The following is a 27,373-nucleotide window of genomic DNA, read 5'->3' as shown; positions in this document are numbered from 1 at the left end:
CCTACATAGGTCTGAACAGCTTATTGTATGTATATCTATTTGTGTAAATGTGTGTGTGTGTATGCATGAATCTATCTAATCCATCTATCCCTGCATGTGCACACACAAACGCATTTTTTTTTTAATCATACACATCACAAAAGTGGTGTAAATGACATTAGACTGTAGAGCAGCTCCAGGTCCCTCATAGATTTGTGCCCCAGGCACAACGGTGGCAAAGGGAAGCGCCTGATTCATGATGCACAAAGGACCTCAATACTAATTCCCCCCAAAAAGTCAGACAGCACTTCCATCGTAAAATAGATTTACATAGGTACTGTATGTGACCACTTTCTGATTCACATGCTGTATATAATACTGGGCTGGAAATGGTTTTCTCCATGTATAGTGGCCTGCTACCAGTACTACAGCTCCCATTGAAGGATAGGCCATAAATTACACATTTCTGGACAAAGTCTGTTAAGTATATGAAGTTTTAAACTGCATTATTTCTATAGGCACTATTAGTGCATATAAATGAGATGTTCTTAGCATACTGTTCAATCAAATTGTGAACATCTATCTGCCCCAACAAGGTGACCTCCTTCAGATGGGAACCCACACTATACAGATATAGACCATCGGACTGATGTTGGACTAGAGCAGGGGTAGGGAACGTACGGCTCTCCAGCTGTTGCAAAACTACAACTCCCAGCATGCATACTCGCTCTGCTGTTCTGGGAACTCCCATGGAAGTGAATGGAGCATGTTGGGAGTTGTAGTTTCACAGCAGCTGGAGATCCAAAGGTTCCCTACCCCTGGACTAGAGGATCTGGCAATCTCCATCTTAGTTTATACCAAAGGTTGCTCATGGTGTTGAGGTTTGGGCTCTGTGTGAGCAGGTTAAAGTTCTTTCACACCAAATTCACCGAGTCATGCCTTTATGGACCTTGCTTTGTGCAGGAAGGCTCAGTCCTACTGGAACAGAAAAGGGCTTTCCCTACGTCAAGTGAATAATTGTCCACAATATCTTGATATGCTAAAGCATTAAGATTTCCCTTCACTGGAACTAAGTGGCCTATTTCCTGGTTCTCGCTCGACGCACGATATATGTGAAAAGGCCCATTTATCCAACCCCTGACTACAGTGGTAACCCACCTAAACCAGTGATTGGCTGAGCAGGCAATTTTTGTGTGGTAAGATGGGATCTGGATGTAAAGACTAGTACCCAGTAATCATTGGAATGGGAGAATCAATGCAGCCGTTTTTTTTTGTTTTTTTTTCTTTCTTCCCTAACTTATTCTGAGCAAGGTTTACTTTAGATGGATAATATTGATCACTATTATGTACTATATATTTTTTGTTTACTATTAATTTTCTTTTTACTGTGTGTCTTATTACCATAAAAAGTGAAACACTTGTGGATATTTTTATGGGGTGAGAGTACTATGTGCGTTTTGGGAGGAGCATTTTGTTTGGTGTTATGTCATATGTATTTATCTTATCAATGTTCCCACTTCCAGACGTCCAGATACAATGAAACAGAAGAATGCTTTCCCTCCCAATTTCATCCACTCTCTAGATTCTACACATATGATGCTTACTGCCTTGCACTGCCACAGGTAGGCCTGACATATTTTAAGGCCCAACTATAACTGAAGGCTAGATTCACATCTGCACACAGGTCCAGCAGTACACTCAAACGATGGAAAGCCGGACTGCTGAAACAGCGGTTACACACAGACCCCACAGTCTATAATAGGGTCTGCCAGGTTCAGATGTGAACCTAGCCTAATTTGTATTATTGGGGGTTGTGGTTTGAAGTTCTTCAGCAAATGTCATCCTTCTATACTCCATTTATTATTACAGGCGTGGAATAGCCTTTGTGTCTGTTCATGACTGTTTTTGGACACATGCAGATACTGTGGACGTGATGAATAAGGTGAGACATTTTTATATTATGGACCCCTATTTATTGAATGGTTCCTAATAACCATATCAAATGCTGTTAATAATAACTGCATCCTTACCATTTTACAAAATATACCATATGATATACAAATATCTCAGAAGCTGCATCTGGCATCAGAGGTTGTAGCATTAATTGAATTTGGTAATATGTATAATAATGCATCCATATCACAAAATCTATATTATATCAAATTACTACTGGTCACTAGTTTGTGTCTGCCTAGCATTGGTTAGGTTTCTTTTTATTATGGTATATGGATTCTTTGTGCCCATATGCCGATATTGCCTAGTTTCTCTGGCTTTATAGCAGTGCTGAAGCAAATTAGACATATTTGGATTGTCCACTTTCAGATATTAACAGACAAATGTTATGGTTTGTATAATAAAAAGTTGTACAATTTTCCAATATACTTTCTATATCAATTCCTCACTGTTTTCTAGATCTCTGCTTGCTGTCATTCATTCTGTTACTTCTAGTGGATAAAATTCTGACCATGGTCATGTGATAAGCTCACAGATGTCAGATTACTGTGAATCTGTGTGTCCTTCACCTGATCATAGACTGTAAATCACATGACCATGGTCAGAGTTTTATCCACTAGAAGAAGAATGACTGACAGCAAGCAGAGATCTAGAAAACTGAGGAATTGATACAGAAAGTATATTGGAAATTTGTGTAGCTTTTAATTGTACAAAAAATAACATTTGTCTCTCAATATTGGTCTGAAAGTGGCCCACCCCTTTAATGAAACAAAATATGAAGAATTTTGTCTGTATCAAATAAGAGTTGGGGCTGTGACACTATCATGTCTCCAAGACAGCTTGTAGGGGGAAGTGGTGATTCTTTCTCATGCCAGCATGGACTCCTTCAAATAATCGACTGCTTTATAAAACAATATCAAACAAAATTGCTATTGGATCACTGGCACTCCCTGCCAAGGGAGGAAGAAGTGAATGTGTACGTATTGAAGCTGTCCAGGACTATGCTTAGTTTTCCATTTCCTTTTCAAGTGCTGTTTTGGTCTGACAACCTGTATTACTGATTAGTTGTATTTTTGAACTTCAGAATTGCTTATTCATTGCGGTCCGTCACCATGGTTTCAGCTGAATGTATGAAAGTGAAGCTTTTGTGTGCTAGCACCATAGGACTTAAAGCAGATGAATCAGAACCCTAACCATAGTGTTTGTCCACAGGTTTGTCGGGAACAGTTTGTGTCTCTGCACAGTCAGCCCATATTACAGAATCTCTCGCAATTCTTGGTACAAAAATACTGTCACAAGTAAGTACAGAAAAACGAGGGACTGAATAGAATACGGACAGCAATACCTGACATTTCCTGTGTTTGCCAGTGCCTAATATGTTCACTTTCTGGCTTCCAGTACTCAAGCTCATCACTCGGACACTATGAAAATGCTGAATCTCTTCAGAGATGTTCCTGAGACAGGTGAGGAATTCCTAAGATTAATCTGCTGCACACAAGTAGTGGAGCAGTTGTCCATAGCATCCTATCACCTTACATAAAGGCAACTACTCTGCTTTTTCTCTGGCACCAGTTTTGATGGATATTACACAGCGTGTGTAATGTTTACATAGCTTGGGAATTGCAATTTCAATCTTGTCTTTTTTTTTTTTACTCCTCCAGGAACCTTTAATTTGGAGCATGTAAAGGATTCTACCTATTTTTTCAGCTGATCAATACTGCTTGTGATCTGGATGGAGTACAGCAAAGGACACGTACAAATACCTGATCTAGAGCTGTATATGTGATGCTTTGTGTGTCGCAGCAGATCCTGTCTGTCTATCCTTCCTGTGGAAGCTTGCATACTGAGAGCCTTGTATACTGTGGTCTGAAGAGCTGCTGTATAAATAAATCATGGGGTTTTGTTTTTTTATATTTGAGATTCCTTGTGGACCTGTGAATATATCATATGTAAGATATGTCTATCAGTCCCATGGCTTGGGATTGAGTAAATAATCAATCTATCTATGTCAATCTGCCACCTACTGTGCAACCACTGGTCTGTGCATCTTCTAGCTCGCTGCAGAATGTATTCCTTCAAGTGTCCTCTGAATAACCTTCATCTATCAAGCAACACATTAACCATGCGTCAGGACTGCTCAGTGCAGCAGTTAAAAGGCACGAGTGGTCTGTACAGACACTATGGGAACACTGGAGATAACCAAGTCATTTTGCAGATTATCTCCTTGCTGACCAGTAAAACAAGACACTATTCAGAAATATCTGTTTATTGCACACACAGAGAAGCTGGAATCATTTGCTTAGTAAAGTGCAGCTTCTGCAGAGACAGGAGACCCTGCACTCTTATATCAACCCCCCTGCCTCCAAAATACATTCATTAATGACATTGCTAGCCACACATGGTGGCACTGCCACCATGGAGTAGAGGGGCGACTCCTATTTCTTCAAATAATATAAACATGTATATTTCTTTCTTGGAATTGGGAAACTTTCATTAAATGAATTAATTTTGCATTATGTGTGTTATCCTACAGGGGCAGTCCCATTTATATCACAAGTCACTTCCCCAGACAAATTTTTTGGTTAGCTATTTAGTTTTCAAAAATTTTAAGTCTCGAGACAAATGGAATGTAGGAATATTTTTCAGTCTATGCAATGTTGACACAAGCTGCTATAGTAAGTAGTACCTGCTGTATTCTGTCACAATTAAAGCCACAAGCCAGCGGATGGCGGAATGAATTTTTACTGCCGATAAAATCAAGTCACTGAAACAAACGGTATTAGTCCAGATGGGACTGCCCCTTACTAGGATGTTTCTTAAAGCAGCACTCCAGTGCTAAGGTCTTGTTCCCACATTGTTATTTACCTGTAGTGTAGGTGCAGACCATGTAGTAAAGTAAAGGACTACAGTGTACTAGGATGTGGAGGACACAGTATAAAGCTGATTAAGACTGTCACATCTTGCCTGAGACATCCTCTGGCCCACATACATATGCACAGCTTAGTCCCTTACAAGAAATGTAGAGCTGTCAGCAGCTTTTCACTAGTGTCTCGATGTGGAAACAAGTCAAAGAACACAACTGTAGTCCGTCTCTGACCAACTTTCAAATTGAGACATGGCAGTCTATAGTGGTAACTGGGAAAACCTTATATTTCATCTCTAGGCACCAAACTACAGATAAATCGCAAGATGTGAATAAGTCCTAAATGTGCTTTGCCACAGCATTCCTCCTTCACAACACGTGAAAAGTCCTGACGTGTAGCTTCTACAACTCTACAGTTATAAATAGACACTCAACCCCTTTCCTGTTTTATAACAGGACATATAGTGTACAGATTATACAGGTATATATATCTTAATATACAGCTGTGATATACATAATATGGCTTTCTAAAATACAATCCATGGAACAGACAAACAGCAGTGAGAGATAAACAAAATGAAAGGCGAGAATGAGGGGAGAAAAAAAAAAAAAAAGCTTTACATAGTTGATAAACACACACAGGTCCTTTGGTGCAAGGGATCTGGCAGATCCATGGTCATTGGAGTGCCCAGGAGAGGTGAAGGGCTGCTTGGCACCACAGATAAACCAGGAGCAAGTTGTAAACTAGCAGCTGCAATTACATAGCATGCGTGTCAGTACTGGCTACCAGTGTTTGTTTGGATTTTTTTTTTATTTTTTTTTAATTTTTATCTTTTATATCAAATCAAGTGTTGACACATCCTCATGAGTTATAATGTGTAACCATTGGAAGGGAGAGCCGATCTGGTTGGCATTTAGCTGTAGACAGTGGCTGCATTATTGCTGTAGGGATACACCTAATACCACACCAGCCACCTGCAGAATTGTTGCTATAGTATAGTGTTTGTCTCTAGGACTTAGCCATACTTGGTCTTTTATAATAACATTTTGTTGGTTTGACTCTGCTTAACTGGCGTTCATACCTGCTAGATCACATATAAAGGTGTCTCACCTTTAAATAAAAATGATTATAAATTAAATTGCTTATGTATGATCATATAAATATAGGTGCTTCACATGATATCCATAGGTGACACTGTCACTGGATTAAGGTAGTCCAGGAGGACTATAGCGGACACAAACTGCCTGCAGCTTGCATAGTATTATTGGCTTAGTATGTTTTGGGCTTACGTAGTAACAAACTTGTAGCTTTGAAATTTTTGTTCTCGGAGTGAGGATCTATCAAGCAAACAAGAACCCTAGATTTTGCATCCAACAGCCTCTTGCCTAATGACAGGCAGGCAGGCCAGCTGCCTTGGTCCCATTAATTGAAGATTTACGCACTCTTCCACTTCATGCAGAGCTCTTCACGGATCTCTGACATGGAACAGTGCCACATTTTCCTACTCTTGTAAACAGCAGAGGAGTTGTGTGGTAGACTGCTGCTGTCAGAGGCGGCATTTACTGAGTTAGCTACTAATTTCCTTGACATTTTCACAATGTAATACCTCCACTACTTAAAATGTTGCTCATCATGAAGCAGTGAAAATATTAGGAAATTAGCAAAGGACAAGGAGTGACTGACTACAAGTGCACGTTTTACTTTCTCGGAGTTATGTACCACCCAAAACAGATGAAGTTAGGCGTTTTCACTCTGTCACAAGTTTGCAGACAGCCTTCCTCTTACTGGGTCGGTGTCTGGGGCACTAACCACAGAATCTTTCCTGCCTCCTAATGACGATCCCACTGCAGAGTCCGAGACACCACCAACTGTACCAGAAGAGGACAATTGATGGGAGAGGGCAAGTCTAGCAGGGGCAGGCACCCTTGGGCCTGCCTGTGGCCCCAAGCTCCCCTTTGCCGCAGAGGAGGTTAAACTGCCAGTTGCTTGAGGGGGAGCTGGTGGACTTCGAAGCTGCGATGCTCCCTGAGGCAGTGAGGGCTGCGAAGCAGAAAGAGGGCGAGACTCACGTGTTAGCGTACCAGAATGCAGCGAGTGTGTGCTCTTGTGTACAGAGAGCCGTTGTGGAGAGGCAGAAGCCCCAGACTGGGCAAGAGAAAGTTGGGAGCCTGTTTGTTGTTTGGCTGGGTAGGCAAAGTTCTGAGACACTCTTGGTGATTGGTTTGGGGGACTGGGCACAACTGCAGACTGACGACGTGGACTTTGATGGGGAGGTGGGTGATGCTGTAAGAGCTGCAGGGGTGGTTGGAAAAGAGCTGGGGATACAGAAAAGGCTCCAGGCCCTCCCTGGGCATATTGGAGCCGTCTCATGATTCGGGGAGACCCCACTAATGGGCTAGCCATTGGAGGGCAAAAACTCATAGCCACGGCTTGTTGTAAGGTTGCAATAGCAGATGTTACTTGGGGTTGTGGAGAGGGAGGATTGCATGTGGCATACATTCCTCCACTCAGCTGGTTTAGCTCAGCTTGATGTACCATCTCACGATCATATTTCACGATCTCCTGGATGATTTCATTTTCCTGGTTGTTAAAGACACCCGAGTTCAAGTCATGCTGAACTTTGTGCATTAATATGGAATTCTTCTTCCCTGTAGGAAAAACAGATGTTTCTATGTAAACATGTTCTAAGGATTTCACACTTCTATACAAAAAAAACCCCCACAACTCTTCTATTTCACTCTATATTCAAAGCTAAGCATTGCTACAGCCTAACTCATGAGTGTTAATTCCAGTGGTCAACTCCTGCACTGCCAATATATTCTATAGCACTACATGTGGATTGTCATTACGATGGACCTGGACTCCAGTGGGAATCACATTTCAATTTCTCAGAATTTTGATAACACTGGAGGAACAACACAGACAGAATTAGGAAGAACATATAGATTCCATACAAATATTAGCCGGTTTGGACCATATTTCTACAACATCATTCAGGAGCCACAGTCATGGAGGTGTAGAAGACCACCCTATACCTATAAAGCAGTGCCAGTTACCGTACATAGTAAAGTCCATAATATAATCACTTTTTAGTGCTCATTTAAAAGTGCCAGATATAGCCCAACTATTAATAGAATACAAGTCTCCTCCACACTCTTCGTGCAATGTTCTCTATCTGGAAACTTACATTCAGCTATGGTATTCTCTCTGTCTTAATCTTTTCAGCCTCCTATCAGCACTGGAAAATGATGTCTAGCAGACGTTATCTATGATTGATCTCTTCTATCAGGGCAGATGTATGGTGTTCCAGGACTGTCTCACTGACACATTGTGGTTGCTCTAGTTCTAAGTGAGTAGGGATTAAACTGATAATAACTGCTGGAGGCCCAGATAGGGCACGATAGGAACACTGCGTTACTCATGGCAGTCTTTATAGCCCCTGAATCTGGCAGAGGGTGTGCCTCAAATACAACAAAGCACCCCCTCTGCTGCGCTGTGCTCCTGGAGAGAGACATACGCAAGCGTGTAGCTGAAATACATTTCTAACATAATTTATGCCAGATTTCTGACATACATGATGATAAATTTGGTAGGGCTGGTGGCCCTGCTACACCCACTTTTCAGGAAAGTGGTATAGAGTTGAAAAAGGTCCCAGTTGTTTTGTGCAAAATTTAGGAACTTTTTAGGTGTTGTACACCAGGACAGTGCCATATAAATCTGGGCAGCTAGAGACACACTCTGTATTCACCTTCCTTGCCACTCTCTAGCCTCTGTGGTTGTATTCATCAGTTCCTGGAGATTATTAAAAAAAATAAAATAAACCAAAGCCACAGAGTAGACCAGAGCAATATACTCAGCTTCTCTTTGGCATCCTCATAGAGATGAATGGAAAGGAAGTGTACATGCTAAAGTCTTGCTCCAAATGGTGAGATATAGGATCTCCATTTTTGTGATCAGTGAAGATCCCAACAGTTACCCTACCTATCCATCATTTATGATGTCTGAAATCTATCTCAGCTACAAGTTGATGTAGATTTCAGGCCTGCATCAAATCAGTGGTATAGGTAGTATCAAAACTAGAATATAAGAGGGGCAGCACGGTGGCCTTGCAGTTCTGGAGTCTTGGGTTTGAATGCTGCCAAGGACAACATCTGCAAGGAGTTTGTATGTTCTCCCTCTGTTTGCGTGGATTTCCTCCCATACTGCAAAGACTTATGGGGCTCACAATCTACGTTTAAAAAAAAAAAAAAAGCAAAGACTAGAATATAAAATGCTGGTCTTGATTAAAAGCCCAGTATGTCTCTCTCAGACATGTCAATCTACCTAATACCAATTTTCTAACCACATCTGCTGGAAGTTTATTACAAGCTTCTTAAGTGGGTGGGTAGGGGAATCAGAATTATTACTTCTTTCTTCTCATATAATTCACAAAATGTGCTAAATAAACAATCCAATATCTGATAACTGGACCTGCACAGGCTTTGTAAAATGATAAAACTTATGAAAAAGATATGTAATTCATTTGTATACTTGTCTGTATACTACTGTATACTAAGGTTTGCTTTGACTTCCATAGTGTCCAGTATACAGCAAGCTGTCTAATAACTGTGCTGTAAATGGCCAGAAAGGGGACCAGACTGCCCCTCTGACTATGAAAATGCTGAAATGTAGAACTGCTTTAAGAGAAGTATACAGTGGCAGTGAGGACTGCACTCTATGCACTGCTGTGTGAATGAGGCCTATATGAAAGGAGGGTTTTTTGACAACAAACAAGGTGTTTGAAGTTCTCTCACCTATTCTGTCCAGTCTGTCTATGGCAACGGTTTCAAATGCACGTCTCATCATGGGATATTCTTCCAGCACCTCATTGAAATGATCCACGGAAAGAGAGTACAATCGGCAGTATGTGTCTGCTCGGACACTAGCTGTGCGTCGTCCTCGTGTTAGCAAGCAGATCTCTGTAAAAAAAAGAGAGATAGTTAAGTAAGTCTTCCAGACTCAAGTCCAGAATGTATTAGAAAGAATTTGGCCAAGACAACTCCCAAACTTTTTCATGAAAATGCAAGGACTGGGCTGCATTGAAAGCCATGGTCACCTCTGCAACATCTAGAATAATTAAGCAATGACATTAAATATTAATTATCCGACCATTTCTGTGTATACTGCTCCCATGTGGATCTATATATACCAGGTTGATGCATGTGATGCTTCATAGTTGTAGACTACCCTGTGCTGCTTATTAACCTAGTTTCGAGCACTGTAGAGAGCAGGTTATTCACAAATAGTATGCTTTATATTCCCATTTTTGACTTCTGAGCTGCATTTTCTCAAAGAAGCCTGCACAGCTATCTCAGTGTCAAAAGAGTGATACAGAAGACAAAAACACAGGTGACAGCACTGAAAATGGAGGTGAGATATAGCATGCTTCATAGGGATTGCCCACTGTGCTCTGAACATGCAGCTGCACATGCAGTCATGAAGGAGAAAGCAATAAAGAAAATCAGCCAGCAAGAATCTTTCAAGGTACGCAGACATATCTAAAAACATGTTTTCCATGACCACATGGTTAATCTACAGAAGGACCATCCAAATAGAACTGCCATACAGGAGCTGAAGATTACTAAGTGGTCTAAAGAACTTATACAAAATATAGAATAAGAAACAAAGAGTAGTTCACAACAGAATTTACTTGCTCACACAGTGTTCTCGTTTCTGGAAGTGGCTGTTAAGAGGCCCCCTATTCATTAAGACACCTAAATGGGATCAGTGCATATTTTCAATATAGTAGGATGCTGTAGAATAGACCAGTCCACATGCAATTCATTTGTGGTGCAGGTCTTCTACTGTATTACAATAGGACAAATAAAAGAAGACAGTAACTATTCATTAGTCTTTCTCATTCAGCATATCAACATTATCTGAGCTTTAGCTTAGCAACAGAAGATGCAGCCTGTGGGTGACTACACCTGACCTACATGCTCTCACGGAGGTATGGCATTGTCACTCACAGAGAACGAGGGTTGGAGAAGCCAACTAGCCTAGGAGGGGAAGATTGCAGATCACATAATACATTTGGATTCCTTATTTTTGGTAGTTACTATGTGATAGTTCACTATGTAACCCTGGTGGAGGTTTTCTTGAAAATGTTCCTTGCTTACCTCCAAAGTAAGATCCATCTGAGAGCTTGACCTCCTTGTTGCCCTTGGTAAGCACACTAACCACACCATGTTGGATAAAGTACATCTTCTTGCCAATGGTTCCTTCACGAATGATATAGTCAGTAGGTTGAAAAACCTCAAACTTCAGCTTGGTAAGCATTGCAGTGACAAAACAAGGGTCAGCATTGGCGAACAGCGGCATAGATGCAACCAGTTTCCTACAATTAAAGTTGACGATCTCCTAAATAAACAGAATTGAAAGGGACAAAACAAGAGACAGAGATATAAAAAGGACATGGAAATTGGTTAGTACGAATATTATTAGAAAAATATTTATTTTAAAGTTTAGCTTTTCGAATGTTACTTTAAAATGAAAATCTGGCAAAAAGTTTGAAACCACTCTTATTCCCCAGAATGAAGATGCCCAATCCCAAGGTTAGAGTTCTAGTTCTAGGCCGCTACCAGGGTGGCAAAGAAATCTAGACATAAGGCATTATTTCCTGAACAGGCTTCCCAGGTGGGTCAACATGGCTACTGCTCATAACCTGTGCATATATGGTGTTAGGGTCTGGGGTTGCTAGGTGGGGTGGCATTAGACACTCAAGTCCAGTTTCTTTAGTCCAAAACAAAGGTAGAGTTTATTTTCACTCAAAAGTATTGTGCAGCAACAAAAGCAAACAATACAAGAATCCCTGCCCGGCTAGGCTCTAGCTAAACATAGAATAGGTTACCTCACCTAGAATAACAGAAATCAAAAGCCAGTAGAATCAAGGCTTCCTTTTCCCTGGTTGATGAACCTTATAGTTGATTGGCCCTACTTTTTCCACAATTTCATATGGGCCTTGCCATTTCACTAAGAACTTGCTCTCCACAATAGGCACCAAAATAAGGACTCTGTCCCCTGGGTTAAACTCTCGGACTCTGGAAGAACGATTGTAAATTCTGCATTGGGCCTCTTGTGCTCTTTGTAGATGTTATTTTACAATTGCCATGACTGTTGCAATGCGGTCCTGCATTTGAGCTACATGCTCTATGACACTACGGTATGGGAAAGCCTCCGTTTCACAGGTTTCTTTGGCTATATCAAGTAAGCCCCTGGGGTGTCTACCATAGATTAATTCAAAAGGGGAAAACCCTGTAGACGCCTGTGGAACCTCTCTAATAGAGAACATCAGGTATGGCAACAGACAATCCCAGTCACGACCATCTTTTTCTACCACCTTTTTAAGCATATGCTTGAGAGTCTTATTAAAGCGCTCCACTAACCCATCTGTCTGGGGGTGATACACAGAGATCCGAATGTGGGAAATTTTAAACAGCTTGCATAGCTCTTTCATCACCTTTGACATGAAGGGCGTGCCTTGGTCACTCAGTATCTCTTTAGGTATGCCTGTCCTTGAAAACATATAGAATAACTCACGGACAATACTCTTTGATGTCGTATTACGCAAGGAAACCGCCTCCGGATAGCGAGTAGTGTAATCTAAGACAACTGGAATATGTTGGTGACCTCTAGATGACTTGACTATTGCACCGACCAAGTATATACCAATCCTTTCAAAAGGCACTTCAATGATGGGCAGGGGAACCAAGGGACTACGGAAATGTGGGGCTGGGGCATGTACCCGACAGGACAGGACGCACAGTAGTCCTTCACTTCCCTGTACATACCTGGCCAATAAAATCTTTGGAGAATCCTCTCCTGTGTTTTCTCTGCCCCTAGGTGTCCCCCAAGCACATGATTATGGGCCATATCAAGTACCACACGGCGGTATGGCTTTGGTACAAGAAGCTGCTCCACAATTTTCCCATTACTTATTGCAACCCGATAAAAGAGGTCATTATTCATAGCAAAATGTGGGAATTGGTGGTCAGCATCAGGTTCCTGAGGCACATTGTTAACAAATGTCACATTATCATGAACATTAGCAAGAGTGTGCAGTACCAAAATTATCAACTCTCAACTGTGCAGTACCAAAATTATCCCGTGAGACTTCCAATTCAGGTAATATTAGGCTCAGGGGCTGGGGAAGAGGCATCATCTTCCTCTCCAGCTAGGACCTGTAACGGAAAGATGTCGCCCTCCTCATGCACTTTGGGTGTAGGTGGGGTTTCCACCTTTGGCTGTGTGGTTGTACCTTTTCCCCACAAATCCCAGAACAAAGGGAAATCATGTCCCAAAATCACATTATGCATAAGGTTTTTTACAACACCCACTTCATAGTAAACAGATCCTAATATAGTCTCTATTGTGACCTTGGACATGGGGTAGTCCTTGACTTCCCCATGGATGCAACAAACACTCATACGTTTGTCCGGGATAAAGTCCTCAGCTATCAAGCTGGCATGCACCAGAGTGACCAGGCTACCAGAGTCCAACAACGCTTGGACAGAATGGCCATTCACCACAACTTGGCAGACCTGAGGCCTAGTCTTTAGTCCCGATGCTGCAGCACAGACAGGTCTGGCAAATAATGATCGACGTCCACCAGTGTCACAGTCCATTGGCTCAAAGGTGAATGGACACTGGGCAGCAATATGTCCCCGCTCATCGCATCTCCAACACTGTACCAGCCCTGATTTCTCCAGCAGAGAATCCCTTCTTGGACTGGTAGAGTTCCTAGAAAACACATCTCGAGCTCTTTTCCATCCGCTCTCAAATAACGGAACAGTCTTACCGGGAAGTGCCCTCCGCCGGGTGTTCCTGGGGGATGGTTGCGCTGTAGGGTCATCACGGAGTTCTGCCTCGGTCGCCAGGTACCTCTCCAGAAGGCTGACGAGCTGGTTGGCATCTTTAGTGTTTCCATGTCCAACCCAGTGCTGCAACGCAGGAGGAAGAGCTCTGGTGAACCGGTCTAGGACCACCACCTCCACCATCTTTGCAGGGGTACAGGTGTCTGGTTCCAGCCACTTTTTCACCAGCTGAATCAGGTCGTACATCTAGGATCTGGCAGGCTTGTCCATATGGTAGCTCCAGGTATGTACCCGCCGGGCACGGACAGCAGTGGTTGCCCCCAGCCGAGCAAGAATTTCTGCCTTTAGTTTATCATAGTCCTGGCCATCTTGCTGGCAGAGGTCATAATAGGCCTTCTGGGGTTTACCGGTCAAATAGGGTGCAATGACGTCTGCCCAGTCAGCAGCTGGCAGTTTCTCACGTTCGGCCACTCTCTCAAACATAGGGAGGCCTCCACATCAACATCTGGGGTCATCTTTTGCAAAGCTCTTTGCACAGCCCGCTTCTCATCGCTGTACTTCACAGGTCTTTGCGGGCTAGTGACAACAGTTTCTTTGAGGAGCACAATTTGCTCCATCAGCAAACGATTACTTTGTTGTTGCTGCACATTGGACTGTACAAGATGCTTCAGTATCTCCTCTATAGTCTGGGTCTGTATAGCGGCAGCTATACATCTCCACCAATTGTCAAGGTGTGGGGTTACTAGGTGGGGTGGCATAGACACAAAAGTCCAGCAACAAAAGGAAACAATGCAAAAATAAATACCTGCCCGGCCAGGCTCTAACTAAACATAGAATAGGTTACCTCACCTAGAATAACAGAAATCCAAAAGCCAGTACAATCATTCAGGACACAGCTCCAAAAATATGACCTGTCTGTTGGCTCTCCAGCCAAGCTCTGCCCACAGTCTGCTGCTGCAGCTGGCTTCTTAAGCTGCCTTGATGAGAAAACTCTCTGCAACTGAGTCGCTGCAGGAACATCCCCAAAGTGTGGACTGGAGGGGGGGTGGAATAACAGGTCCTATTACCAACCCACCTGCCATTCCTAAAAATCCAGCCTAATACTGAGCATTTACCAAAATGCTCAGCAGACGAAAGTTGTCTGCTGATAACAAACATTCCTTCTGGAGTTTTCTCATCTCACCCACCTTAGTAGTCTGGGTGAGATGTACACCCCCTCCATTACCTGACCAGCCATCTGCTTACAATGGCTTGGTTCTTGTAACATTGGACTGCATTTTATTTACTCTTCATATTTATACATGTATATTTATTTGCTCTTCATATTTATTATCATATCATGTATTGTTTCTTGGAGTATATATTTACAACTAGGCAAAACTTTTGCAAGCTGATAAATATAACAATCTGAGGACTAAATAGAAATGCAACTTCATCTTGAGTGCCTAAATAAGTTCTTTTCTGCTTGCCCCATGAGGCTTCTTAATTGAAAATAGAGTATAATGATATTCAAACCCCATTGTCCCATAGCAGCTGACAGCTTTCGCCTTATAAAGCTGCATGAAATCTGCTGTACTACTATATACAGGCGCTCAAGCTTGTGGAGAATGAGGCTAAGTAAAATAAATAAAAAGCCTCCAACAATCATGGAGGTCTTTGTGATAAGTCTGTGTCTTATGCTACATTACCATAAGTATTCATCTGTAGCTACACAAAGAATAAAGTCAATAATTTGTATATTGATCTCAGGCTAGGTTCACATCTGCATTACAGTCTCCGTAAAATATTAGCACCTACACTTCCCCTTTCCCACGTACAAGCAGAAGGACACAATAGATAGGAATAAGTATATGGACACTATAGAGGGGCTCTCAGTTCAGGACATTTCTGTAAGAGCAACTTCCTTCTGTAAAAAAATAAAAAAAACATCTATGCATGTTACCATTTTACGCTATGTACTATTTCCCCTGCAATGACAGCCCAATATAAACTGCCTGCCAGGGCTAAAAAAGCTGTGTGAGAAACAAGTAATAAAACAAAATCTATAAATACTGTAATAGAAGTTTTTGGCATATCCTGAATGTCTTTCAGGCTCCCTGTCGCGGTGAAAACATCATCTATTTTTAGATTGTTTATAGCCAAACATATTTCTATAACATACTGATGATTTGGTCATGCCTGTCATTTAGATTTTTGTTTTTTTTAAGGATAGAATGTTCTCAAGCCTGCAACTGTGAGGACCCTTGCAGACAACCGTGGCCGTGGTCAGTGTGTTACCCGTGTATTTCCTGGATAGCACACTGACCCATTCTTTTCTATGGGCCTTATATAGCTTTATATACAATATTCACTTATTTAATGTTGTGTAGCAGGTTGAAAAATTTTGGTATTGTACAGTGGATTGGAATTGACAAAGGGAGCTGAAAGGAGAAACAAAGGGGAGAGGTCATGTATGATTTTTTTATGTTATCGCCCCATAATTGGGCCACAAAATGCATGAAGGCATGAACATGCAGACCTGGGCGGCATTTTCACACTGTTTTAGTTAAAGGGGCTTTATCATTTGGAAAAGTCATTTTTAACTAAGTACATACTTGCATAGACTTTAGAAAGGCTATTCCACACCTACCTTTTGTATGTAAATTGCCTCAGTAGTTTTTGAATGAGCCCGTTTTTATTCATATGCTAATATTAGCTTTCAGCCAGCACAGAAAGTTCCCAGCAGCCTCCTCTTTACTATTCTTTCCTGTCTGTGTGTCAAACAGGAAGTCATCAGCAGCAGCAGCCTGTGCTGTATACATACATGGGAAAGAATAGCAGAGAGGAGTGCATGATGAGACTTCCAGGGTGCACCGAGAGGCTAATTAGCATATCAATAAAAACAGGCTCACTCAAAAACTACTGAGGCGATTTACATACAAAAGGTAGGTGTGGAATAGCCTTTCTAAAGGCTATGCAAGGATGTGATTAGTTAAAAATGACTTCTCCCAATGATAGAGCCCCTTTAAATATAAGACTAAGGGATAATACATATATTATATATATATTTTTTTTTTTTTACACAGTTCAGGTATGCAAAAGAAGTACAATGTGAAAATTTGTCTTGGCTAGCAGGTAATATTCTAATGCAATTGGTATATAGACATGGATTCCACTTTTGTATAGAGTCATATCCTCATTTATGAAAATCACCTTCTCCTTTTAGTTTCTCACCTCTCTTAACGGTTCATTCAGTTCCTCCAAGATGCTATCTTCATCAAACATCTTCCCTTGGTATCGGTGCTCATAATAATCATGTATCCTTTGGCGAAAATCTGCAGGCAGTTTATGGAAGGACATGTACTGTTCTACTTGCTTGTACTGTGAATATGATCAGATACAATATCATATAGGGGACACTGGGGAAAAAAGCAGTCATTAAAGCACAACCTTCACCTCCAACATCCTTCTAGAGTCATTGGCTAGTTACTTAAAGGGATGCTAAAGTATAAAATAAGATATGCATGATATAGTTCATCTTTAGCTCTGTCTGTAGGAGTAATTATTAAACTGCAGCTCTGAGCAGTTTAGCAAAACCTTGCAGACTGCCCAGTCTTCCTGCCTTTGTACAGTGCCCATTACGGTAAATGCTAATGAGTAAAATCAGGTACTACCTGCAATGTCATGGATCCAGTAGGTGACGCTACCTCCGGTGACTGTTAGTATAAGGCACAACCTGCTGTATCCATGTCAAATGAGGTGGGTTAGGGTTGCATATAGGAGAGGCATAAATGAAATACTAAAAATGCTGAGGCCTTGGGATTCGCAACACCTGATTTACACCAATCCATTCAAGCCTCAACCGTCCCATTACCAGCTGATGACCAGCTACAAACACTAGCATAACATCACTGGAAGATTAGAGTGGGCAAGGTTTAGCTCCCATTCAGTCTAATGATGCAATGGAGTGTTATTGATTGTAATGAAGAAGGCAATTCCAGTGCACAGAGAGAAGATTACATATGTTTGGTTTTAACGCTTTCCCTGCCAGCCACGTATTTATACATCTGGACAGGGTGGAACTTCAATAGCAGAGGACGTATGTAGAGCGTCTTTGCTACTAATACAGATTTCTCAGGATCCGGTACGGCTATGAAGCTGATCTTGGATTCTCATCTCATGAGAATTTCATATTTAAAATGATACCAAGATCATCCTGAGAACCTTACAGATGAAAAGCAATTCGTTGGTGAAAATGAAGTTCAGAATGGAGATCTGCAGGTCTCAATTCCCAACAGTCTTTTTACTTCGTTTTTGACTCCCCTCCTTCTAAACCCCATAACTTTTTTATTTCTTCGCTCCCAGAGCCATATGAGGTCTTAATTTTTGCGGGACAAATTTTTCTTCATGATGCCACCATTAATTATTCTATATAATGTACTGGGAAGCCGGAAAAAAATTCAGAATGGGGTGGATTTGAAGAAAAAATGCATTTCTGCGCCTTTCTTATGGGCTTTGGTTTTACGGCGTTCACTGTGCAACCAAAATGACATGTCCCCTGTATTCTGTGTTTCGGTACGGTTCCAGGGATACCAAATTTATATGGTTTTATTTACATTTTGACCCCTTAAAAAAAATCCAAAACGGTGTTAAAAATTTTTTTTTCTAAAAGTCGCCATATTCCGACAGCCGTAACTTTTTTATACTTTCGTGTACGGGGATGCATAGGGCGTCGTTTTTTGCGGGGCCGGGTGTACTTTTTAGTTCTACCATTTTCGGGAAATGTTATTGCTTTGATCACTTTTTATTCAAATTCTTATCAGAATCAAAACAGTGAAAAAACGGCGGTTTGGCACTTTTGACTATTTTTCCCGCTACAGCGTTTACCGAACAGGAAAAATATTTTTATAGATTTGTAGAGCGGGTGATTTCGGACGCGGGGATACCTAACATGTATGTGTTTCACAGTTTTTAACTACTTTTATATATGTTCTAGGGAAAGAGGGGTGATTTGAATTTTTAATACTTTTTATTTATTTATTTACTTTTTTAAATTTTTTTTTGCATTTATTAGACCCCTAGGGGTGTTGAACCCCAGGGGGTCTGATCACTAATGCTAATTCATTGCAATGCATTGTAAAAAATCATCCTTTCTTTTGCAGGCTGCATAGACCAGCCTGCAAAAGAGAGAATTTGCAGACAAGCCTGGGAGCCTTGTAAAGACTCCCGGCTGTCATGCCAACGTGACGTCGACCCTGGAGCATGCTCCAGGAGCCGGTGATCACCGGAAAAATGGCGGCTCCGGCACCTTTGACCGTGGCGCTGGAGGGTTTAATGAGCCGGTTGTCTACTACTTAAAGCAGTAGACACCTGGCGGCTATGGCGGCTCCCGGGCGGTCGCCATAGTTACAGACCCGACATGCGCCGTACTATTACGGCGCATGTCGGGAAGGGGTTAACAGCGAATCGCTCCGAATCTGTAATGGCTCTCATGATGATTCTGATCTTTAAAATGGATCCAATGTCATCTTCATAGCCCTAACGAATCTTGAGATATGTGGCTCTAAAGTGTTCTTCCCCTTCAACCTCAAGCAGCATCTCGGAGCAGTGTGGATGGGAAGGAGCAGAGCTGCAGACTGCAGAGACCGTGATAAATCATCATTGTCTGTGCATAACCTGTATGTGACTTCTGTCCATGTTATCCCTTCTCCTATCAATCATACAGCATATATTTTGTTCTCTAATTGTCACATAGAGGGATAATGTAATACCCCTCTGAGCCTAATGACAAGCATTTTTTTCTGTATTACCCCTTTGAACATAACCGGTAAGTTTATTGGCACTGTGACCCAGACGTTTACCATTGTGCAGGTCACAGCGCCAAAGAGTTGCACCAAACACTTATACAATACATACACAAAGTCACCAATAAAGTTTACATTTGACCCTGTCATTATCCTGTCCATAACTAATCTTTACAGTGTAAAATATGCATACTGCCTCTCACTAAAATAATAACAATAACGATTCACTAGAGATGAATGTATAACACACCTGTCACAGGCAGATATTGGCAGTTTTCAAATGAGTAAAATAGCTGGGTTTTTTGCACCCACAGTACAAACAAAACACTTGGACTTCCAGTAGGTCATCGGATCTAGAATTATGACTCTCTACCACCAATAATGATGAACCACACGAAGTTCAGAAGTTGCATCCATAATATATGAGCAATAAAGCGGCCATGTTATGCCAGTCTGAAACCGGCTCTAGTTATCTCATTAGTTATGTATAGAGCTTACAATAACTCATTAGAGTTACTATTTTTATAAGGGGGTAGAAAATTATATTCTTATGTAAACCCTTATGTATTTGTAGATTTTTAACATGTTAGTAAATAACAACAAAATCCTGCTTGTCTTCTGTATTAGTGATTTTCAGAGTATGAGCTCTTGTTGTAGTTGACGCTTGCAGTACATATAACTTGTGTAAACCTGGCTCTATTATTTTATGTGTGTTTTGTTAGGAAATGTAAGATTGAATAGGAGTCTTGGGGCAAATATATGTGTAGTGCAAAAAAAAAATAGTGTTTGTCACAAACTTACTTAAAAAGATGGACATGGCTAATGAAAAACCATTGAGACACATATAATCTTCAGGTTGTCTACTTTCAAGGAATATATAGGGTTTAGGGGTTCACTTGCTTTTCACGGTGTGTAATCCCTACATTTTATAGGATGATTCTTTTTAAACATTTCCAGCTTCAAATCAGAAAAACACCAGAACTGGAAGGAACAAAAATCTGAAGACATGTGCATGCAGGTTCAGGCCATAGTGATATGAATGCACTTTGCACATGTTGAACTCTTATTATAGGTTTGTTGCATATAACTTTTTGTTTGGTTTCCACTTTTAGCAACTATTATGAATTTTTTTGCATTTTTTTTTTTTTTTAAATAAAACATACTTTAAGGCTAAGGGCACCACATTGTAGAAACAGTTTTTTTGTTGCAGATTTTGTTGCTTTTTTTTTTTTTTTTTGAGCCAAAGCCAAGAATGGCTACATAAGAAATGGGGATTATCTAGGAAGCTCTTATACGTCTACCTTGTGCTCAATCCACTTTTGGCTTTGGCTGAAAAATCCACAGTAAAATCTGCAATAAAAAAAAGCTGAATTAGGTTTTAGCCTAAATCAAAATTACATGAAAGTGTCTGTCCATATACAGTACCTGATACCATTTTGACAGTGTTGCAAGTGTCTATTATCAGAAAATATGTAGGTATGCTAGATTAGTATAAATTTTAATGTTGCAATTTAGGTTTTATTTGACCATCTTAAAACTGTGAAAATTGCCCTGGCTACCAGAGGAGCAAAGTATACGAAAACCCCTGGCGGTGAAAGTGTTAATCTACTTTGTGCAAAAAAAAAAAAAAAAAAACGACAAAAAACAAAGCCATGGCTGCTGCCATAGAGAAAAATATATTGTTTATCTGATTTATTTTCATGCTTTGTTAATTATGATATAGGAGAAAAGAAGAACAAGAAATGTCAGGAGATGATGTGAGGTGTCATCTAGGAAATTATTTTTTGTTTGTTTGCTTGGATTCTGGGTTTAGTGGTCATTTGCGGAGTCAGTATCTGCGGCATCTTTTGCCCCCCATATGCAATGATATTCAATGTGTTTGACCCATTTATAGCATTATGTCCCCACCCATTGTTATTTCCAGTTGGCCATGTTCCCAGTTATTGTATTGTCAGAGGATTATCAAACACTCAACAACTCTGACCTTAGAGAGCTAGCAGGAGACACCAGGATTATAGGAATCCGAAAAGTATGAATGGCCCTGACTCAGACTATAAATTATGTAAAAGACTCACTAATCTTATCTAAACGGGATAAAGTCCTCTAGCAACATTTGTATACATTCAGCTCTAAGTGAAGATGGTGAATCTACTTATATATTAAAGATCTGTATGAACAGCAACCTATTCTAAACTTTACTTTGTTAGACTCACATAAAAAGAGAAGAAAGGTACATGCTATTAGAATCATGCACAGGAGAAGAGAGAACATTTGGCGTGGCGCTGTGCCCTGGCTAGGAACTTATTAGTATAAAAGAATATGTAACATGCCATTCACAGATTACAGAATACAACATAACAATGCAGATATAACAAACAAATACAGGAAAATGGAAGCGGTAACAATGGATGCTTAGTATGAAATTACTCAGCCATAATAGTCAGTCATAGTGGCAAACATAGCAATAAAAAGAGGAGCGTATTGCATGCATATTACAGACAAGTGTTTGTGGGTGTAGTGATCCAAACCCACAACGTCACAGGGATCTATAATGTTATCTGGAGACCAAGCTGGGGCAAGGACACATGCATGTAACATGCTTTGCAATAGGATCATCTGAAATTGGACTTAGGCTAGGAATTCACAGCAATAAGGGGGCTTCTGCGAGTCATGGTTTTCACTACAGCATATGCAAACTGTATGCTTAGGGAAAAAAAGTCATAGGATACTTGTAAATATTGCAAAAATGTATCCATTCCAGAATTCTTGCGACTTCTTCTAATTCTTGTCTTATGACTTTATTAAAGCTGAAGTAACTTCGTGATTTCAGTGTGACCTACGGGTGAGTCCATCCATAGAGCCTTTCACCCTAATACACTATTCACAGGATATCTTATGCCCTGTCTTTAATTTACCTCCTACAAGCGCCCATTTTGGAGTACAATAACTGAAACCCCATTCCATTTGATCCTGTGAAAAATGCGATGGCTGAGAGACAATCTGTACTATGGCAAAGTTCAATAAACAGTAAGACTTTATATTCCACTGCACACTGGAAATACGGAAGTGGGAATTTACACAGAATAGAGGTTTAAAGAATGAAGTCATCATACCAAAATGATTCATGTAGAAGTGTGCGCTTGTAAACCGTACAGAAAGACTCACCTTTTCCTGATATTGTCTGCGAGAGGAGTCCAGTGACTGGATAAGAGCAGTGGCATGTCCAATGAACATGGCATAGCACGTGGCACCTACAATCATGCTCAGCATAGTGAGCCAGATATCAGACATGCTTTCTGGAGCCTGGCGCCCATAACCGATGCACAGCATGTGGCTCATGGCCTTGAAAAGGGCGAAGGAGTACAACTCACTCCACGAGTCATTCTGTGCAAGAGCATAAAAAGCAAAATTAAACACTCTCTTAAGTGCTGCCCATCCCCATCCTGCTAACCAGGCAGAAAATGAGCCTTTATATGGCATTTCAAACCCCATCTTATAATTAAAGTAACAGTGCATATCTCAATTGTTTCGTGCCCGTGCTTAAAGGTGGCATGGATGAGGCATGCCACAGATGTGTACATATATGTTTTGTGCAAGAACATGAGCTTCATGTCCCTAAGTAACCATGTAACGATGCATGCTGCAACCATCAAGGAGCGAGCATCAATAAAGTGCACCCACGCACGTGTGCAAACACTGTGCTACATATTCATGCACCATTACATTGCATTTCTAAGCCGTGTCCCATAAACAACCCTCTAAAACACATTCAGACCAAAAGATCCAACTACAGACACTGCTTAGAATACACTTTACCCCAAGTAGCAGAACGAAGAACCCTCACTTGGGCTGAAAGAAGAGAGAGCCAGAGAAAGTAGAGACCGTGAGATGGAGGTAAGCAGATCATGCGAGGATGAACAGGATCTGACATAGTGGTGAACATGGAAAATATATATATATATATATATATATATATATATATATATATATATATATATTTAATATAGTATAAAACTACATAACATAAAACGGTGCAGGGATGGAAAATTAAAATTAAAGAAACAAGAGACGTCTGGAATGGAAGCTCAAGGGAACACAAGCATATCTTATAATGAGAAAGAAATGGGAAGAAAATGGAATACAATCAGATAACGTCCAGTAATAGGAGACAGAAACATATAACAGCAGAAAGGACACAACAAGGAGGTGAAGTGCAGAGAGACAGAAGAGAGAAAAATCTATTATTATTCCTGTGCTGAGCCATGCGATTCCAGCTGACACACAAAACAAGTCACTGATCCCTCTCTCCTGCCCCTCTGTGGTTTCTCTTGTGCCACTTTGCGGCCAACTGGCACCAACCTTCTGTGCCAAGCAGAGTTACAGAGAAAGCTTCAAGGACTTAACCCCTTGTACTAATTTGTTAATGATAAATGATCTAACCCTTCATGAGAAATAAGAACCTAAATATATACAGTATTAATAATGGAGTTGTGCCATTGGATTAACCCTGTGATAAATGATGAAAGAGCTGGGTATATTCCACAAGAGCTGGGTATATACCACAAGACCTGGGTATATACCACAAGAGCAGCATATATAAAAGTTATGTACACATTTGAAACCATTTTATTGCTCTAAAATAAAATAAACTTTTCAGGTAATCTTGATAAAAACATCCAATTCTTTTGTGTATACAGTTTCTATGCAAGCCTGTGTCTCCATATATTCACCACAATGCAAATTGTATGTACAGTCTTCTCCTGAAGTCATGTTATTCCGTGGAGTTGAGTAACACATGGCTGTAGGATCAGACTAAACACATTTTGTATGTACCATGAAACCACGGAGTCATACCTTAGCCTGGTCTATGAGCCAGCATTGTAGGGTCAAGTACACACTGCAGTTAAAGATGTGCAAGCTAAACCTTACATGTCATTTAAGGAGTTGTCTCATCTCTAGTAGTGAGTCATAGTATCCCCATGATGAGAAATGGTTTCCTATCTAATTCCCCAGCCTACACCAGAAGTCATTGTAACCCTTCCCAGCTAGTACCACAGAAACAACACTCACACCAGCTCCTCCTCTTTAATAATCATTAAAGGGACTATTTAGGGAAAATCAAAGTATTTTAGTGCCTGGGGTAGTCAAAATAATCAAAAATAAGGCTATACATAGAGGCATAGCTATAGGGGGTGCTGTGGTTGCAGTTGATACCAGGCCCTGGGCACTGAGGGGACCCCATGACACATAAAATATGCCATTATTCTAATGTCACTAGATAAAGAAGGGCAGCGTTACAGATTTTGCAATAAGGCCCAGGAGCTTGTATCTACGCCTCTGGTTATTTGCGCCCCTTATTACTACTCCATTGCAAAAAGATGACCCTGTATTTCTTGCCGGCGCGTTTTGCTGGCTTTGCAAAATATCATCACAGACTACAATTTCAACCTGTCAATGAGTTATATGATTGGTTGAAGCTAAAGTCAGTGACGTCATCACGTTGCGCTGACAACAGCGGCCAGCGAGGACAACCAGAGCTGCCGCTCTGCAATGAAGGAGTGGGTATAGCCACATGTTTTCCCACTATGACATCCCCTGGTATCAGGATCTTATATTTTTCTTGGATAATCACTTTAACAGAAGTGGCCAATTGCCAATTGCTATAGGTAGCTTCCTGCATCAGTCACCAATAACATAACAATGCAGGAGAAGTACACAGTGCTGAGAAATGCCATTCAGTCGTTGAATCCCGGATGGGCACCCAATATCAGCCATGAGAGGGTCAAAAATTTACATAGGAACTGTATACAAAAAATGCTAGAATGTTTTTCAAGACTGTTTGCAAAATTCCTTCCTTTTAATAAGTATATGTAGTAGTAAGAAGTGTGACTTAGGCCAGGGCCCCACGTTGCGAAAACGCAGTGGCAAAACCTGTGGTGTTTAACAATATCTGTAAAGTGGAGGGAATTGTGGCTAATCCCATCCACACATTGCAGAAAAACAGCCGCAGTGGAAATGCCAAATTCAATTTGTAAACATGGTATTTTACATATAGTTATAAGGGTGCATTCACACGGAGGAAAATGGTGCTGAATTTGGTGTGGAATCCACATCAGATTCAGCCCTGAAGAAAAAGCCTCCCATTGACTTCAATGGGTTCTGTTTTTCTGCTAGCAGCAAAAGGAATCTCTTGAAGTCAATGGGAGGCTTTTTTTCAGCGCTGAAATTCCACACCAAATTCCTCACCATTTTCCTCCGTGTGAATGCACCCTAATAGGGGCAGTAATTCCGCAGAGAAAAACTCTACAGACTTTCTGTGAAACGCGCTGCAGAAAAAAAAAACGGTGGTTCATTTCTGCCGCGTTCTTTTTTGCAGTGGCTTTCCACGTGGGGCCTTAGTCTTATAGTTCAACAGCCGACGAAGTACACCAGGATTCTTTAAAGAATAGTAAAAGAACCTGAAGACCATATTTCTGAGACAAGTCATCAGTGTACCATCTGTCGCCCATTGTCATTAGGAATTACAATCATGACAGAAATAGTGGTCCAGTCAGAAACGCACAAATACATCTTGATTTGGATTGGCTACTTACAACCATCTTGTTAATGGACACCCAACAATTACTGGGGAATTCTTGAAGCATTGGGACAAGGAACTGAAGGCATCCATCCCAGTGGCATAACAAGAGCATCATGGCAATCAAGTTAAAAATTCGCATCACTGCACTAGCCAGGTCATAGGTCATATGGAAAATCTGCAAACATAGTAGAAAAAGTGTCACACATAGACTAACAGTTGTCAGACACATTAAGATGAGCAAGAACACGTACAAACAGCTTGACAGTATAAAATATGCAGATGTATCAGTTTACAGAATGCAGTTTTGGTTTTATGTAGCATCCGCTAGACTGTCCATAGAAAATAAGATTGGAATTAAAGGAAAACTACCTTTAAAGACGATATATATATACACACATATATGAAAGATATACTTATACCATATAAAAACTATATACCTTGCACACCGTGAATACAACCTTTCCCAAGATAAGGGTGAAGCTGCCTATTAGAGGTAAAGGGTTTTATAGCAATGGACAAAAGGGTTTTAATAGCTCCTTTCTTAGTTTATATTCCCTGCTATAGACAGTAGCAATGCTGTCCCCTCTATTGCTAGCAGTGAATACATAGAAATGTGATCTGTCATCAAGAAATTCTGCTGGATCTTACTGTATATGATCAGCTCAGATTGTGACAAATGGCTGGACTAGTTCACAGGAGTGCATGAATAAATATAGAAATAACAGAAAATGTACACACTGTACATATAATATAAATATATATACATATACCGTATTTTACGGACTATAAGGCGCACTGGACTATAAGCCGCATTGCCCATGAGCGCCTTATAGTTCGTCTCGGTTCATATATAAGGCGCACCGGACTATAAGCCGCAGTCCGGTGCGCATTATATGTTACTGAAAGCGGCGGCAGGCAGACTTTGCCAGCGGCCGCTTAACCCCCCGCGTGCCAGACGCTATTGGAAGCGCTCGGCAGGCGAGGAGGGGCTCTATCAGCAAAATCATGCTGATAGAGCCCAACCGTAAAAGTTAGATTAAACAACCCCCCCCCCGTTTTAAAATAAAAGCCTGAAACAGAATGTGAAACTTACCGAGCGGTGCAGGGTGGGCGGGCATTCAGGCCTCCTCTTCCTCCGATGTTCCGTCCTCCTCCTCCGCCGCTCGCTGATAATGGCCTGGGCGCATGCGCAGTAGTAGAAGCATTATGATATTGCGCATGCGCCCAGGCCATTAGTTCGCGAGCGCCGGAGGAAGTGGTCAGGACATCGGAGGAAGAGGAGGCCTGAATGCCCGCCCGCCCTGCACCGCTTGGTAAGTTTCACGTTCTGTTTCAGGCCGGCGTGACAGCAGGGCTGCCGGA

At 41.1% G+C, this 27,373-nt stretch overlaps 2 protein-coding genes across 2 annotated transcripts in view; one reads left to right on the top strand and one right to left on the bottom strand.

The window, feature by feature from the left end:
• Positions 1 to 3,850, top strand: part of POLRMT (RNA polymerase mitochondrial) — a 41,310-nt gene extending 37,460 nt beyond the window's left edge. Inside the window, exons 17-21 of the mRNA XM_075281086.1 lie at positions 1,503 to 1,601; positions 1,849 to 1,921; positions 3,145 to 3,230; positions 3,331 to 3,395; positions 3,594 to 3,850. Of these exons, the coding sequence (XP_075137187.1) occupies positions 1,503 to 1,601; positions 1,849 to 1,921; positions 3,145 to 3,230; positions 3,331 to 3,395; positions 3,594 to 3,643 (373 nt within the window). The 3' untranslated portion in view covers positions 3,644 to 3,850. The remainder of the gene's footprint in view (positions 1 to 1,502; positions 1,602 to 1,848; positions 1,922 to 3,144; positions 3,231 to 3,330; positions 3,396 to 3,593) is intronic.
• Positions 3,851 to 4,061: 211 nt separating this feature from the next.
• Positions 4,062 to 27,373, bottom strand: part of HCN2 (hyperpolarization activated cyclic nucleotide gated potassium and sodium channel 2) — a 68,344-nt gene continuing 45,032 nt past the window's right edge. Inside the window, exons 3-8 of the mRNA XM_075281236.1 lie at positions 26,025 to 26,186; positions 22,597 to 22,815; positions 16,862 to 17,008; positions 10,955 to 11,195; positions 9,590 to 9,754; positions 4,062 to 7,444 (exon numbers count right to left, since the gene is read on the bottom strand). Of these exons, the coding sequence (XP_075137337.1) occupies positions 6,552 to 7,444; positions 9,590 to 9,754; positions 10,955 to 11,195; positions 16,862 to 17,008; positions 22,597 to 22,815; positions 26,025 to 26,186 (1,827 nt within the window). The 3' untranslated portion in view covers positions 4,062 to 6,551. The remainder of the gene's footprint in view (positions 7,445 to 9,589; positions 9,755 to 10,954; positions 11,196 to 16,861; positions 17,009 to 22,596; positions 22,816 to 26,024; positions 26,187 to 27,373) is intronic.

Source organism: Leptodactylus fuscus, chromosome 1 (assembly GCF_031893055.1).
Source record: "Leptodactylus fuscus isolate aLepFus1 chromosome 1, aLepFus1.hap2, whole genome shotgun sequence".
Taxonomy (NCBI): Eukaryota; Metazoa; Chordata; class Amphibia; order Anura; family Leptodactylidae; genus Leptodactylus; species Leptodactylus fuscus.
The sequence above is the reverse complement of the archived record's forward strand: the minus strand, read 5'-3'. Positions and strand labels throughout refer to the sequence as shown.